We start from the raw sequence: 17,311 nt of genomic DNA on the forward strand, positions 1-17,311 counted from the left end.
CCATCAGAGCACTCCTGACATATGGTTGTCAAGCCTCTGCTTAAAGACCTCCAAAGAAGGAGGGGTTAAGCCCAGGAAAAACCTTGGTAACCTATTCAATTAAGAGCATAGGAAGAGCCTTGCTGGGTCACATCCAAGGCCCATCTACAGAATACCCATAGCAGGTAGGGATGGATGGACTCATCCATTTCAGTTTAACTTAGTTTGGCATTTTTCCAAGTTCAGTTCTCCACGTTTCAGCATCAGTTTGCAACTTAAAAATAAGTCCTCAGAAGAATTCTCCATCATTTTATTGTGCATTTCTGCTTATATACATATTTTTGTATGCAGTTTTGTTAAACATTTGTACAGGAAATTTCCTAATATAATGTATTTCTATATTTTATTTTTACTAATATATGCATTTCTAGGCACACTTGCCCCTATATATGCATTTTGTACACATGATTTTGTTGGAAAACTGCATCGCAAAATTTGGAGAAGTGAGAATTCCCAAGATAGCTTTTGTGGTATCTTCAGCTACTCCCCCCCCCCCCCCGCCCACAGTTCTCATTCTTATTTCTAACCTCCATTGTTTATGGTGGTGATAATTATATTACTGTTACTGTTGTCACAATTTATTACCTGCCCTTTGCCCTAAGGCCCCAGTATGGGTTGCAACAATTAAACACAATTATATGCATTTGTTTTAAAGCATGTCAAAATAGAAACAGATTTTATTGTTTCTTTATTGTGTACATTGGGTGAGAACACCTGAGGTGGAAGGTTGGTGCCTACACCTGGGGTTTTTCCTAGCTTATTTTTTCTGGCAGCCCCATCTCACACTGCATTGAATGCTGCTTCTGAAGCTGTGCCGTGTTTTGAGATGGAGAGCCTGATAATTCATCCTCTGGAAAGAAGAGCTCAGAAGCCCTTCTGACATTATCATGGATGCTTGGAGGACAGTCATGATGCTCACTGAATGCAGCGAATGCCAACAAGGGGTGGGGTTTAAGTTCTGGCCCATACTTAGTCTTGCGCCAAACCAAAACATTCGGAATAGACTAGGGATGTTCCCCCACCACCCCATTTTCCAAAGCCCTACTTTCTATGGGTCGTATCCAACACTGCTCACGTGCAGTTCATCTTGTGCCATGGGACTTCCTCTTCCTCTCCTTGCCTCCCCAGAATCTGCTCTGGAGGGTCTCCAACCCTCTAGGGCAGAATTTGAGGGTGTGCCCCTAGGGGAGAGGATCTGAGGGGGAAGTTTGGCTGTGCTAGTGGAAGTCTGCTATGCTAATGGAAGAACTGCATTGGGAAGGACGCTTGGTCTTTTCCCTTTCCTTGTGTAGCTTGAGGTTTCTCTCCCTTTCTATAACTTTCTACTGTTTTAAGGCAGCAGCAACTGCTAGTTTAACCAAGCAAGTGACTTTGGCCTGAGACTCTTTCTTTGCTCTAGCTTTCTGTTTGTGGTGCAATCCCTGGGAGAGCTCTTGCAGACAGGAAGAGTTTTCTTACCACAATCACACATACAAGCATTTGTTTTAGCCACACCAACCACAAGGTGGTAAGATCAGTAGCAATTTTCACCATGTGTGTGCATGTGCAAGTGCGTGAGAGAAGAAGAGGCAGAGAAACAGAGGACGTGCAGGAAAAGGTAATATTAGGCTCTGATTTCTGCTACAAGCTGTTAGAAGAAGCAAAATCAATATATTTCAGTAAATTATTGACTCTCTACATATTTGATTGTTCAGCATTTATAATGTGACATTAATCATTTTGTGTGCGAGTCTTTGCTGGGAACATTATGCTCTTACATAATTTTAATATAGTTCTCCCCTTATTTGTTGTTATTGTAAACAATGCTGACCATATAGCTAATAAATTTGCCTTTGGCTCCTTGTGGTGCAGTATAATTAGGGCAAAGTGGGTTTATCTGGAAGCTTCGGGAATGAGTCGCCCTGGGAAATCACTTGATTGGCGGGGTTGAAATCCTCACAGTTTACAAATTAGCGTTGTGTAGACATGGCTTGGCTGGTAGCCTTTAAGCAAGCAGCTCGGACTGGGACATTGTGCTTTGAGTGGTGGGTTGGTGCTAACCATCAGCACTCTTTTGTTTGGGGAGGGGGGAAACAGAAGGGGAAAGATGGAGATGGAGAAATGTTAAACGTGGGATCCACGTTAAAGGTGTGACTCAGTCCCAGATCTGAAAATGTTGAACATAACTGGACTGAGCTTCCTCTGGGTCTCCTCCATCTGTGATTCTGTGAATGATGCAAGAGACATTGATCACCACCTCTAAACATATATTCCCAGGTCCAGAACAGACAACTTGTCCATTGTAAGTAGCAATCATTGGAGCAGGCCAGCTGAGGGAGGAAATGGAATTTCCAAAAGTTGATTAATGGTATATTGGTGTATTTTCAGCCGTAAAGTCTTTCATTCATTCATGTAGCAGTGCCCATGGTGTAGGCTGTTCAGACTGCATAGAAGCAAAGGGCAAAATGTGACGATGCATCTGGAGTGTTCCAGGAGAGGTGGAGTCCTGTTCATTTGCTCTGCCTCAAATTGACACACTGCCTGTCATTTAACAGGGCAAGTAACAATGAGAATGTGGTGAAGTTTGCGTTTGCTTCTAAGAACTCAGCATCCATAATTAGAATGTTTAATGGGTGGGGAACTCAGGCTCTCAGAAGAAATGCCAAGTTCTCTTTCTTACTTGCCCAGAGCACTGCGTTCCTACCAATGTTATCTTCAATAGCCAGGCATACAGCCTCATTCTCAGTTATGTACTGGAGAGACTGAGGTCTTTTGCTTCTCAGAATGCAAACAGATATCAGCTAGGAAAAACAAACACCTTCCAGACCACACTGTAAGAACACCCTCCAGTGTCTGGATGGGCAGTAGAGAGTCGGATCTGATGGAAACAGGTTGAATAACTTTAAAGGAACAGTCTTCGGCTGGTGTTTTGAAGCTAAGCCCAGGCTTAGCCACTGAGCCCAAATCCAGGCATGTTGTGAACAGTCCAGGATTGTGGAATGCAGGCATGGGGACTTCTAATTAAAGGAATGAGGCTCGCTTGCTTCTGTGATTTAATGATTTCAAAGACTTGCTTGTTTCTTTCAATTTGCTGTTTTAGCCACACCCAAAATAGATTTGTAAAGACTGGAACACAAGCTACAGGGAGAGCTTCACCAAGCTTCAGCTGCTGCCCCAAATGGCCTTCCTGTGGTGAGCTCTTAATGTTTTGCAGAGATATATGATGAACCTTTTGACTTTGTTGTCTGTCTGAGACTTCAAAGGGGGTTGGGTGGGGGTGTCCTGTTCCTAATAGGACGCCATACATGGCTGGCAGCCTGTGTTTGACTTGGGGAGTTGCAAGTTGCTTAGGCCTCTTTTAGGAGCATTTGCCTCATGCAGCTTGGCGACAATGTTGTGATTTTCTATCCTCCCAGTCTGTGGAGGGGGAGGGGGTTTAGCTGCTGCTGGAAAGGGCATAGAGACTCACAACTTGATGGCTAATCCCTACATACTAAGCGCTGCTAACAACCCCATTCAGCACAGAGTTGGTTCAGCGAAGCCCATTTGCCGGGCTAGCGCTACTGTTAGGCAAAGTGCTAAGGGACAGTGGCAGCAGCTCCTCCCTTGGGCTGTTGTTCTTAAGCCTCTCCAACATGGGTGAATCAGGCTGCAAAACTAATTCCTCACAGGTAAAGACAGCAAAAAGGAGGATATAAAGCATGCATAAAACCACAAAATATACTGTGACTTGTAGCAAATAATCAGCTCTGATCATGCCTCAGTTCTTCAGGTCTGCAGGACCTGTATCAGAAGATGCAGCAGGTATCATCGTAGTGCACATTATGTTTGGCTTATGTACTGGTCTTAAGGAAAACGTTCCATTAACGCTGATTCTGCGTGTGCTCAGGGGCACTGTGCACCTTTGTGGGGAAGGATGCCATGTGCTGCTTTGCTTCAGGCAGTAAAATTTATTGGGCTGGCCCTGTCTATTGATTTCAGTGGGCTTAGTTTCACACAGGATCAATTTGTTATGTGCATGAGGGTGACCTCTGACCACCTAGACGCAACCTACTGCAACCTTTAACGTTGCTAATCCCACCCAGGTTTTTACATTTTGCATCTTCCTCTAGAGCCGCTGCCTGTGACTGCATCCATGAATTCCCAGCCAGTTGGTTTCCCAAGACTCCTTAAGAAAGAACAAATTGGATGTGTTTGTACTTGGCCCATTCACAGACCTCAGTTTGGTTCTTAGATAATATGACTGTTTTTTTCTGGACAAGGACCCTCTAAAATGAGTCAGGGGCTTGGTAGGGTGTTGAAAAGCCAGGTTATTAATATTGAAAATAGTCTGTTCCTTTCAAACACACATAAGGTATAAAGGGAAGTGGAATTGTACACACATACACACACACCTACATGTACTTTGAAATGCTGTGTGTGATATAAAACAGCTCAGCAGCCATTATACGGCTTGGCAACCAGAATATCCAAGAGTGAGAGATCTCAGGTTAATCTTTCTTTTTAAAAAATGGGAATGAGACTTTTAAACACAGATATTCTGAAATTACAGTATCTATGCATTCCACTAGTGCTGGGAATTATAAAGATACATTTGAAATGCAGACATTTTATAAAGGAATCTGTGTTTAATGATATGTTAATACTTTCAAACCTGCAGAATGCTACAGGCAGCTCCCCGTTTACATGTGTTCAATATGTTCGCAGCTGTGTATACACACATCACGCCGAACCCGGAATGACCCGGAAACACCATAAAGATGTCACTGAAACATCACTAAAGAACAGGGATGGGGTGCAGGGTAGAGTGGAGTGGGGCGGAGCAGGGTGTTTGCAGGCTTACTCAATGGATTTCAGTTATATGCGACTTCACCAGTGCATGCAGGGCCTCAGAATGTAACCCCTGTGCAAACGGGGCTGCCTGCATTAGCTGGCAGTGAGCATGCATGTGGGCGGGTGTAGAATTTCTGCAGCTGAACCGGAGCACCAGCACCAGGGCAGCTGTACTATACTGTGTGCCCTTGGGACCAGCCCACCCAGTGACCTTCCAGTGAGGATGCATGAGCGGAAGGGGGGGCAGTTCCCATTTAAGTGATTAACTGATGCCCATTTTACTGCACTGTTGAAAAGCTTCTGAAAGCAGCCTGAGCAGTATTGAGGGAAAATGCTGGAGCTTCCATTTTGAAGGTTGTTGTGTGTGGCATTGTTCAGAGAAGTTGCTATTTTTCAACCTAGCCTGCTCCAAAAGGTTGTTGTGATGCTTTTGTTGGCTCCTTGGAAGAAAGATGGGATAGATGTGAAATTGAAATTGATGCAACTGGAGGAAAAGGCATGGTGGATGTTGCTTCCAGATGACCTGTGTCTTGAGCATTCAGTGGGGAGAATATATAAGATCAGCTCTTTATTGCGTATACATTCTGATTTGTTTGCAGGGAGGTTATATGAGGTCAGTCAATTGTGATGCCACACTTTTCCAGGGGACTTTTCTTACTTCAAAAAGTCTTTCTTTTTTGGAAGCAGGTTTCTTTGTTGTTGCTGCTGCTGCTGCTGCTGCTGCTGCTGTTAAACTTTCTATACTGCCCTTCATCCAAAGATCACAGGACAATAAAAACACAAAAACATATACCATGATGACAAACAAAAATAATACCCCCACAGTCTAAAAGACCAGAGATGGTTTAATTAGCCAAAGGCCTGGGAGAAGAGGAACATTTTTGCCTGCCACCTAAAGATGTCTAATGAAGGCGTCAGGTGAGCCTCCCTGGGGAGAGCATTCCCAAAAGGGGAGCCACCACAGAAAAGGCCTCTTCCCGTGTTGCTGCCCTCCAGAGTTTTGCGGAGGAGGCACCCAAAGAAGGGTCCTAGTCAGTTCATACAGAGAGAGATGGTCCTTGAGGTATTGCGGTCCTGAGCCATTTAAGGCTTTATAGGCCAAATCCAGCACCTTGAATTGGAGTTTCTGGTGCAGATGTGCCAGATCCACTTCACTTGCATAACCAGAATTTTCTGGGTGCAATTTTAGCACCAAATTCAGCAAAATAGTAAAAGTTTAGAAGGGCTCATTGTCTCCCTCGTTCTGTACCTTTTTTCCTGGCATATGGCATAAGGCATATGGCTTTCAAGTCGACTTTCCCACTGGACTTAAGCATTTGTTAGCTCAACTGGGGGTGAACATCCAGGGCTTGGTTATAGTTGTAGCTAAAGTCAAATTTCAAATCCTTTTCTGTTTTATGGTTCTGTATTTTAGCTACAAAGGGACGCGGGTGGCGCTGTGGGTAAAACCTCAGCACCTAGGACTTGCCGATCGCATGGTCGGCGGTTCGAATCCCCGCGGCGGGGTGCGCTCCCGTCGTTTGGTCCCAGCGCCTGCCAACCTAGCAGTTTGAAAGCACCTCCGGGAGCAAGTAGATAAATAGGGACCGCTTACCAGCGGGAAGGTAAACAGCGTTCCGTGTGCTGCTCTGGCTCGCCAGATGCAGCTTGTCACGCTGGCCACGTGACCCGGAAGTGTCTGCGGACAGCGTTGGCTCCCGGCCTATAGAGTGAGATGAGCGCACAACCCTAGAGTCTGGCAAGACTGGCCCGTACGGGCAGGGGTACCTTTACCTTTACCTTTATTTTAGCTACAGTTTATTCCTTAGAATGCACTGCCGATGAAAATCTGTCTACGTCAGCGAGATTTGCAGTTGAGGACACTTAAGACATGATGTTATTGTAGAGAGGAAGAGGACACAATCCTTAAGAAATTTCAGCTTCACTTCAGCAAAGCACAAGCTTGCTTGTTGGCAGAGTTCATTCTTCAAAGTAGGAAGTTTCTTTGCTACGGAGGTATCTGATTTCTAATAGTTTTGCTTTTTTCTGCCAAATATTTTCTAATTAAACAGATATGGTAGTAATAAATCGTATTGTGAATACAATTGGTTTGATGATATCTTTTTACTGGATCAGCTTCTTAGGAGATTAAAATATTTGCAAGACCTAAATGTATGAAAGTACTTTGAGCTCTGATTTTTTTTTTCTTATTCTGTAAGCATTTTTTCTGTTTTATTTGAGAGGAAGCATTAGCTTTTAGATGTTGACTACGTCAGACATACACAAACTACAAAGCAGAGTACCTTCTTAACTTTACTTGGCTCAGACTATGGCTTCAATTGGAACTTAAATCATATTAAAATCAAACTTGAGCTGCTTGAAATGCAGATGGACTTGCTTCCTAAAACAGCTCATACTATAATAATTTTTTTTCCTGAGCTACACACACCACTCCTGAATATTGTTAGGCAAAGTCATGGCTCAATGATTCCCATCTGACAGGGTGACAGTCCTGTCTAAGTTCTCCTCTCCATTTTACCCTTACAACAACCCTGTGAGGTAGGGTAGGCTGAGAGATAGGGAATGGCCCAAGCTTACTCAGTGAGCTTCATGGCCGAGAAGGGATTTGAACTCGGGTCAGTAAATAAATATAAATATTAGAGAGGCACTGAATGTTCCCAAAACTTGAAAAGAACCCCCCAAAATGCCCTCCACATACCCAAAGCTATATTTTCCATGCATTTTTCAATGGGCATTGATTCTAGCCATTCACGAATAGTGTTGTCAGTGTGGTGATACCGTTATGCCATGTAGACCATCAGATTTGGCTACAAGACAAGACTTTGAAGGCAATTCAGAGCAAGGGAATGGCTTTCAACATTCACTCTTCATGGGTGATCCTGGACTTCTGGGAATAATTTTGACAGCATGATAACACCATAGCTAATCAGATTTGGCTTTATGATGGGACCCAGAGGCTAAATCAGAGTGAGGGCAATGTTTTCTGTTCCCACGCAGAATAGCAAACAATTTTGCTTACAGTGGTACCTCAGGTTACATACGCTTCAGGTTACAGACTCCACTAACCCAGAAATAGTGCTTCAGGTTAAGAACTTTGCTTCAGGATAAGAACAGAAATCGTGCTCCGGCGGCATGGCAGCAGCAGGAGGCCCCATTAGCTAAAGTGGTGCTTCAGGTTAAGAACAGTTTCAGGTTAAGAACGGACCTCTGGAACGAATTAAGTACTTAACCCGAGGTCCCACTGTATTTACTGCTTCCCCCTACAAAGTTTCTGAAAGGGAGAATGCTTTTCAGCAGGATTGAATTCCTTAATAAATAAGCTGTTTGCCATTGTAATTTTCTTTTAAAATCTGATTAAAATGGGACTTCTTTCTTTTGTAGGCTAGTGAAATGGGTTATGGAAATGTATAGAGCTGTTCCAATTAACAGAATTTGCATTTTGTAAATTTGAGATATTTAATGTAGGGATGCTTTCAGCAGGCAGAATTCTCAAGGAGCATCTTGTTTGAGAGGATATTGGACAGGACTGTTTGTAGCTGTTGGAACTACTTTTAAAAAGTGTGTATGTGTGTTGACCGGCACACCCATTCATACAGGGGATCCTTTTATGTGTGCTGCATCCAAAAGCTGCCATAGATTTTACAGTCGAGTGATCACTTAGCAGGAGGCTGGCCTATGATTTGCAAGGTATAGTCTATGTGTTTCCCAGGATGCACAAGGGTTATTTTCTTGGGTGCCTCCAGCTCATGTTTGCAGTCGCTCACAAGATGAATGGGTTAGGCACTAAGCTGCCAAGATGTTTTGTGGAGCAATGCAAAACAATTGCCCTCTTCTCTGTGTGATCCTAAGCTGAAAAATTCACTGTGTAAACATTTGGGCCAGCAGTCGTTAAATGAGATTGTAAGCTTTACATTGATGTCAGAGGTAAATAGAAAATCATTTCTTAATACAAACATTCCAAGATCTGGGAGTCGCCAAGTAACTTCCTTTAAGAGGAATTTCCTTTCTTCCAGGGTGATTGAATGCCATGTACGTGTCATTGTTAAGTCCCAGAAGGAGAGAGAGAGAGAGAAAGCAGATAAAGAGTATTCAACACACAAAATCATATATAGGGGGGAAACGTATGTCCTGTATTGCTGAACATACTTCTGTATGGCCGTGTTTCCATATGAATGTTTCTTATCATCCATCATAGCTCCGTCAGTAGAGCATGAGACTGTTAATTGCAGGGGTTGGACTAGATGACTCTTGGGGTCCCTTCCAATTCTACAATTCTATGAATCTTTGTCCCATAGAAGTTTACAGTTTACAGTCAAGAATTTGCAGTATTAAGAAATGGACTTTCACAAGGACTTTCAGAGTCATTCAGTCCTTTTTCTGATCAGGCCTTTGGCTGTTAATTAAATATTATACCTTTTGGTGGTGGTGGAATGTTTTGATTTATTTAAAAAAAAACAGAATTATGATAATTTTAATAATAATAATAATAAAGTAACTTCTGATATCATATAATTTTGTATATACACAATTGTATGAAATTTTGCCTATTAGACACATTTTTACACAGCAATTTTCTCCAATATAACACTTCTTATGTTAATTTTGCTATTATATTCACACTTTACTGTAGTATATGCATTGTTGTGCACATTACTTTGCAGGGAACTACCTTGCAAAATTTGGAAAATTGTGTATTTTGAAGGATGGCTGTGTTTCAGATGGCACAGAAAGTGCAAATTAGGCAGGTTCACCTTTAAATGAGAACTGAATTGAATTTCTTCCCCCATCCCTACATCTCATACCTGTTTACTAAAGAAAAGAAACAGGCATGCAAAGACCAAGCAAGTGATTCTCGCTTCTCAAAATCATTTTCAAGATTACTTCCTGCGTCTTTTGCAACAAGGGTGTTTCCTTTTTTGCAAGGCAAAAAACTAGTCTGCCTGAATTTATAGGGTGGCTCGTGTGTTCAATTCATAATATTACCATTAAAACAAAGGGCTTTCAAGCACTTTAAACTGTACTTTGTCGGAGGACCCTCGTCCCTGCAGTGCAAACTAGTTTCCTAGAATCATAGGATCTTCGAGTTGGAATGAACCCCAGGGGTCATCTCTCCCAACCTGCTGCAATGCAGGAATCCAAACTGGAGCATCCAGGACTGATGACCATCCAACCTCTGCTTAAAAACCTCCAAGGAAGGAGAATCCACTCCCTCAGTTGTTCCACCTAAGGCTTGGTTTTCAAAACTTGTATCATCTCGGTCTCCCTCCTCTGCACACCTTCCAGCTTGTCAGTATCCTTGGATGCAGCTCATCTGAATTCATATAAAGTAGCCAGGTGTTCCCTTATCCCTCTTTCCTCATCTTGTGCTGCAACTTCATCCTTACATTATTTATTCTGCTATCACCAGGTTGGGCATTGATTCCTTTTGGTTGAAGACAGAGGCAAAGTAAGTGTTGAATATTTCCACCCTCTGTCGCCAAATAGCATTTCTCTGTCTTCTCCACATAGAGGACCTATTACTTGCTTGTTATTCCCCTTGCTTCAAGCATTACCCAATAAATCTCTTTTTTAAAAAAACCTCTCTTGCAATCCTGAGCTCATTCTGAGCTTTAGCCAGCTGGCTACTTGTGATTTCCCCTTTCTTCCATTTCTCATACATGCCCTTTGTAACTCTCAGCTCATCTGTAAGCTCCTTATGCAGCCACGCTGGTTTCCACTTTTCTTTCTTGTGGGAATTGTCTGCATTTGGGCCTTCAGTGCTTCTCCTTTTAGAAACTCCCATCTTGGATTCCCTTCTCTTTGAGTAATTTTGACCATGGGATCTCACCCAGTAGCTCCTTAAGCTTTTCGAAATTGGCCTTCTTAAAGTCCAAAGTGCATGTCCAACTACACTCAGCTTTTCCTTGCCTCTGAATCATGAAACCCAGGAGGACATGATCACTTCCTCCCAAGTTTCTGAGTACTTCCACATCATTGATCAGTTCCTCCCTATTGGTGAGGATCAGGTCCAAGATAGATGATCCCCTGGTTGTTCCTTCCACCCTCTGGGAAACAAAATTGTCAGCGAGGCAATGGAGGAATTTGTCAGAACTTACATTCTTGGCAGAGTATGAGTCCTAACAGATATCGGGGAAGTTGAAGTCCCCTATGATTACTGTTTCTCTCTTTTTTGAATGTTTCGTAATCAGCTCTAGTAAGGAATCATCCAAGTCTTCAGTCTGGCTTGGTGGTCTATAGCAGACCCTTACAGTAAGGTCACTGTTGTTTCTCTCTCTTACAATTTTTACCCATATACTCTCAATCTGCTTTTCATGCTCCAGCTCATGGATTTATTCACAAGTGTACACATCCTTTACATATAATGCTACTCCTCCCTTCCTGTTTTGTCTATTTCTTTTTCTGTATTCCAGTCATGAATCTTATCCCACAAGGTTTCAGTAATGCCTATCAGGTTGCATTTGCCATCCTGTACTAAAAGCTCTAGTTCGTTTTGCTAGTTTCCCATACTGCGTGCATTTGTGTAGAGACAACTGAAGCAATGAGTCCTTCCCTCCAGCTGCTTCCTTCTTGTGGTTTCTTGCCCTTTAGTGGGCTTCTGGAGCATTACCTCAGTTTCCTGTGCACCTATCAAGCTGTTATCCCAAGTACCAGGTCTGTCATCTGTAGTGTTGTTTCCCTCCCTCTCAAGATTTCGTTTAAAGCTCTGCTGATCAGATTCATGAGACTCTTAGCAAACACATATTTGCTAAAAACTGTGATATAATAATAATAATAATATAATAATAAATTTTATTTATATCCCGCCCTCCCCAGCCGAAGCCGGGCTCAGGGCGGCTAACAACACTAAAACAGTATGACATTATAAAACATTATAAAAATGAATTAAAATCAAAATTGATGGCAGCCCATCTCTTGCCAGAAGTCCTTCCTCAAGGAAGTGGAGATCATGGTCCAAGAAGCCAAACTGTTCCTGACACCACTACCTGTGCAGCCAGTTGTCTCCCTCCAGTATTTTCCTCTCTCTTCCTGGACCATGACTTTCCACAGGAAGGAGTAATGAAAAGACCACCTGTGCCCCAAGGCTCTTCAGCTTCCTGCCCAAAGTCTCATAATTCCATGCTATACATTGAAGGCTGTCTGTGGCGGTATTAATTGTATCCATATGAATCAGAAGGAAGGGGTAGTGGTCAGTGGGCTTTGTAAGATTTTATAAGACTTCTCTGTCATATTGTGAATCTTTGCACCTTTCACAGCCACCTTGGCGTATTCGAAGGCTATCAACTCCTGCAAACTGCCCTGAGATCTTTCGATGAAGAACTGTATATAAATATTATTATTATTATTATTATTATTATTATTATTTAGTAATAGCAGCTCCTCTGGCCCAGAATCAGTGTCCAAGGTAAGAGCATGGAAGAGATTTTGCAGCTCTAGTGACAAAGTGTGGTTTGTGACTTTCCTACTTCTGTGCGTCACATTCCTCCAGGGGTTTGTCTCTTGCAATGAGCGATCTTCCTGCTCCTTAGGGGCACCCCACCTTTGCTGCCGTTCCAGCACAGTCCTCTCAGTTCTATTGAGAAACTCTGTGTCTTATCCTGTAGCTCTGTGTGGCTTGGTGGACCTCAAGTTGCTGTACCTTCTCTTCTAGCTTGCACTTGCACTTGCTACAAGTGAAATAAACCTTATAATATCATAATGAATCTCTCCACTGAGCAGTTACTTTCCTTTTCCTTTCTCTGACTGTGAGAAAGTTCAGAGTGTGATTCCTTGGCTCATCCCTTGAGGTATTCTGAGGGCACCAGCACAACAGAGCCATTCAGGTGGACTAGCACGTTCTGAATGTGTCAAGTGCAGAAATCTCTGTGTGATAAGAGAGCAGTGGATCGTTTCTGCTCTTCCTGTGCAGTGAAATACTTTGACACACAGACATAACAGTTGGGCTTTGTTATCAGAAGAATGTTGAAAGCAGCCCTGACATTCCTTCATGAGCTCATAAACAAGCCAGGAAGTCAAGAAATGTTCTACTGCTGTAGATCTTCTCTTGTTCGGTAGCCTTTTTTTCTGCTGTGCAACATAATAAAATAGCGGTGATGTGTTAGTTTTATATACCTACATTTATTTTTTGTAAGGGAGCATTTAAACATTTCACCACCACCACCACTGACCTGTGGTCTGAAGTAATGTTGATTCATCATCAGAAACATCACTTTGCACTGCTGATTACATACCTGTTTTCTAATGTGATCCAATGGCAACATCTTTCTGTGTTCTTGGTGGTATTACAGATCCTATAAAATATACTTGTGCATTATTTTAAAACATTATACATCACTGCTGATTATTGGTTCCTCTACCCCTGTTTTCCATCCAAACAAATTTAGCTGATAAGATGCCTCACTTTTCAGGTGCATGGAATCAAACCACCTCACCTTGCTCCACCTTGTTCCTTCCAATCCAGATATACCACTATGCTTATAAGTTTTGTGTGAGCTTGCGTTCAAATCTGAAACTAAGAGACATGAGTTCAAGTCACAGCCCAGCTACAGATTTTTTTTTCAAGTGCTTATGGCTCCTCAACAGTAAAGTAGGAATAATAGCGATTTACCACTTGAAAAAGGATATGTATCAAATTGGCCATTATCACAAGTGATAGTTGCTTGAAAATCCCAATGATAATTGTCAGGGGATCTTCCAGCTCAGGCCCCGCAGGGTCTTGATTTGGCCCATGAAGCCATTTTTCCTCCCAACGATGAACCTGCAAAAGAGCAATTGGTGACAGGACTTGAATTCAATGCCTTTTAAATTTGGAGGAAAATGCAAGCCCTGATGGGATTGGTTCCACATTGCAGGGCATTGTAGAGCATCTTTGTCTGATCTACCTCTCAATGGTTGTTTTGAGATTAAACCTCCATTCCCTGACCTGAGCCCTTTGGAGGAAAAGTAGTATGCAAATGAATTATGGAACTAAATAATCAGGGCTGCAATGTGCTGTTAGTGAACTGCTAGTGCAGAAGTAATCAGCATTGCCCATAGGTTCTCTCTGGGTGTTCCCTTTTCTCCTCGCTCCCATCCCTTGCTTGCTTGCGTTCTCTAGATCAGTGTTTCCCAACCTTGGGCCTCCAGCTGTTTTTGGACTACAACTCCCATCATCCCTAGCTAGCAAGACCAGTGGTCAGGGATGATGGGAATTGTAGTTCAAAAACAGCTGGAGGCCCAAGGTTGGGAAACACTGCTCTAGATGAGTGGGTGCCCCACAATGGCCATGCTGGCTGAGACTGGTGGGAGTTGTACTCCTAAACATCTGGAAGGTACCAGGATGGAGATGGCTGCTCTGTGGACCTGGAAGTAGTCGAAGGCTAGATCCGTCCTCGCCTGACACACCCTTATCGCAGTACAGCCACAAAGACAATGAGGTAGCCACAGTGGGGTTGCCTTGTGCCTTCCCATTTAGGCAATGCAAGATCCCCTGGCCTCTTTCATGAACTCCTTTCTCACACAGGAGAAACCCCTCTTCTTGGGCCTGAGTCCGTGTGTGCCATTCAGTAACAGCTGTTAGGGTGAGTTACTCTGTTCTGTTTTCTCTGTCCAACCTTTTCTTTCTGCCATTGCCAGGCAATGAGAATCCTTTGCTATGACAGCGTTTGGAGCCGTGCAGACTTCAGCACATTAACAGCAGCTTGTGGTATTTTGCCAAGCCTGTGCCTTAAGCATCCACTGAAACTTTCTTTCTTTTTTTGTCCTGTTTTCCTAGATGACAGAGGGCCGCCGGTGTCAAGTGCACCTTCTTGATGACAGGAAGCTGGAACTCCTTGTGCAGGTAATAAATTGCATCTGCAGTTTTGAATTCTTGCCACAGCACTCAGTTTTTGCTCCATACAGCAGAAGAGGTTTTTAATTTAATTAATGGAATCTCAGTTAGTCAGCTTCCTTATGGGTTTTGATCCTCTCTCATTTGACAAGCTAAGCAGGATCAGGATGGATCAGGATATGGGCAGGAGACCTAGAAGGTAAATCCCAAGATTCAGCAGCCAGAGGGTGCCTCTCATGCTCCCCCACTCCCAAAAAGGGGGGGATTCCTATGTTTCAATGCCATGGTAGAATATCACTTTCAGGTGACAAACTGAAATAGTGACTAATCTCACAGAACTCCTTTTTTTGTGTGCCTGGCAGCATCACCCCTCACGTCCTGACCTAGTTCGGCTCCATCAGTGCCTCTGCAGCCCTTGCTGCTTGCTGTCTACTGGCAGACTAAAGCTTTAATGTCCTGAAGCTTCAGCGTTAAGTAGCTGCCATGCACTGCCTCTGAGAAGACTGGGCTTCTGTGGGTGAGTGACGTGACCTACATATATGTTGGCCTCACGTCACGTTGAATTTATAGCATAGATGTTGAGGCACAAGCAGTTTATGGCAATGATAGAATGTCAAGCCAGCTTGATGGTTTGCTTATTATATTTACAGACATTTGTCCCCTGTACAAATTTTAATTTTTTTTAAAAAAATCAACAGCCTTTAAAACAATCAGCCAATGAAAAAGCGTATTCCAAAATGAAGCCATTTTAAAACATCAAGACAATGAGTTACACACGCATGCACACAAAACAATAAAAAAGGTTAACAGGCCAAAGGCTTGTGAGAATAAAAAGGATTTTGTTACATTTTTCTAAAACCATATATAGAAAGTCAGCATCTCAGGGAAAGGGGCTAGGTTAAAAGCTTTTCCGTGGCATGTCAGTTATCTATATGCAGATAATATTCTGGGTTAGAGGAGCTGGATTCAGTCATGGGGAGAGGAATGGGCTCTTCACTCCTATCTCTCCCACTCGCCATGCTGATGGTGAGAGGCGGAAGCGGGGGCTGGCCAGCTCCTTCTCCTGCTGCTGCTGCAGCCTCCTGCTGGTGGCAGGGCCCCATGGGGGAGGCGGAGCTGCTGGCCATTGAAGCCGCCATGTTCAGCTCTTGCCCGGCTCCTCCCAACGTCCGGATGTCATGCACAGCGTTGCCCACCCACCCCCGTCCTCGCAAGCTGGCACCTTTGCATCAGGGGCAGGCTGGCGGGAGTGGTTATGCATTTTGGGAATGTCTGGGGGAGGTGAATGAGTGAGTGGTTCTGAGGTGTTCAAAGGTGAGAGGGGTGAGAGAAGCCAGGAGCAGCCAACGTCTGTACTCTGGAGGATGCAGTGCGCTGCCAGTCAGCAGTTCCACCAGAGGTGGAAGCATATTTTGTCATCCAGCCAGGCCCCTTGACAGGATGCCAGACTCTGTCATAAACTTGGCAGCATCTAAGTGTAAGAGCTTTGCAGGCATTTATTACATTCAGCTTTCCCTCCCAGCCCATTTTGCTTTCAAAACAACCCTGTGAGGTGCTTTAGACTATGACACTCTGACAATGTTGAGGTTTGGTAATTGTTCATTTACAATTTTTATACGATACTCAATACCAAAGATTGTGGGAGGATTATAGTAACAGCAAAACAGTAAAATACAACCACAAATAAAAAAAATATAAGGCAGAGAATAAAATCAAGCCTTTGGCCCTCCTTTTGTTACTGAACGTCAACACCCATCAGTTCTAGTAAGCATGGCCAGTGGCCAGGAGTGATGGAGTTGCAGTTCAGCAACATCGAAAAGGCCTGAATCGGGCCCTTTCACCAGTTGCCATGCATTCACCTCATGATTAAAAATGTGAGCTTTGAGGTGAAAACTGTAAAGGTATGAGCACTCTCCTCACGCTGGGGGGGGGGGGAGAGGAAGCATGATTCTAAAGTGGGAAACCAAGCAGCAGGAGGCATGTCAACAACAAATGATTCATCACTGCGGGACTGTAAAATCCAACAGCCTTGAGTAAGTCTCTTCATGGCAGCATTAGGACCTTTACCCCCTGCCCCATGGGTCCCACTGCCTCTGCGCAGCAGCTCATCAGGTCATGTTGTGTAGTGAATAATTTGTTTCTTTGGTCAAAGCAAATTACAGTTTATCACCCTGTCTAAACCTTCCATTCTTGGGCAAGGTGATTCAGTGGGTGGTCACTGAACAACTCTAGGCGTGTCTGGAGGATGCAAACCATTTGGATCACTTTCAGTCAGGATTCAGGCCCCATTATGAGACTAAAACCACCATGGTTGTGCTGGTCGGTGATCTCTGGGGGACTAGGGACAGAGGTGAAAGCTGTTTCCTGCTTCTGCTGAATCTCAGCAGCTTTTGATATCATCAGTGATATCAATGGTCAACCATGGCATCCTTCTGGACTGTTTAGAGGAGTTGGGAATTGGGGGCACTGTCATGCAGTACTTCCGCTCCTTCCTCCTGGGCTGTGTCCAAAAAGGAATGGTGGGAGGTGGGTGTTTGGACCTCTGGACACTCACTTGTGGGTTGCCTCAGGGCTCTGTCTTCTCCCTCATGCTTTTTAACATCTATATGAAGCTGCTGGGAGAGATCATCAGGCAATTGTTTTTAAGATGGT

At 43.6% G+C, this 17,311-nt stretch overlaps 1 protein-coding gene across 8 annotated transcripts in view; it reads left to right on the forward strand.

The window, feature by feature from the left end:
* The window catches only part of FRMD4A (FERM domain containing 4A), a 434,151-nt gene that overhangs the window by 247,844 nt on the left and 168,996 nt on the right, over positions 1-17,311 (forward strand). For all 8 annotated transcript variants that reach the window (XM_079993568.1, XM_079993569.1, XM_079993570.1 and 5 more), the window contains one exon: positions 14,603-14,668. In XM_079993568.1, the coding sequence (XP_079849694.1) occupies positions 14,603-14,668 (66 nt within the window). The remainder of the gene's footprint in view (positions 1-14,602; positions 14,669-17,311) is intronic.

This window comes from Podarcis cretensis (assembly GCF_951804945.1).
Source record: "Podarcis cretensis genome assembly, chromosome: 10".
Lineage (NCBI taxonomy): Eukaryota > Metazoa > Chordata > Lepidosauria > Squamata > Lacertidae > Podarcis > Podarcis cretensis.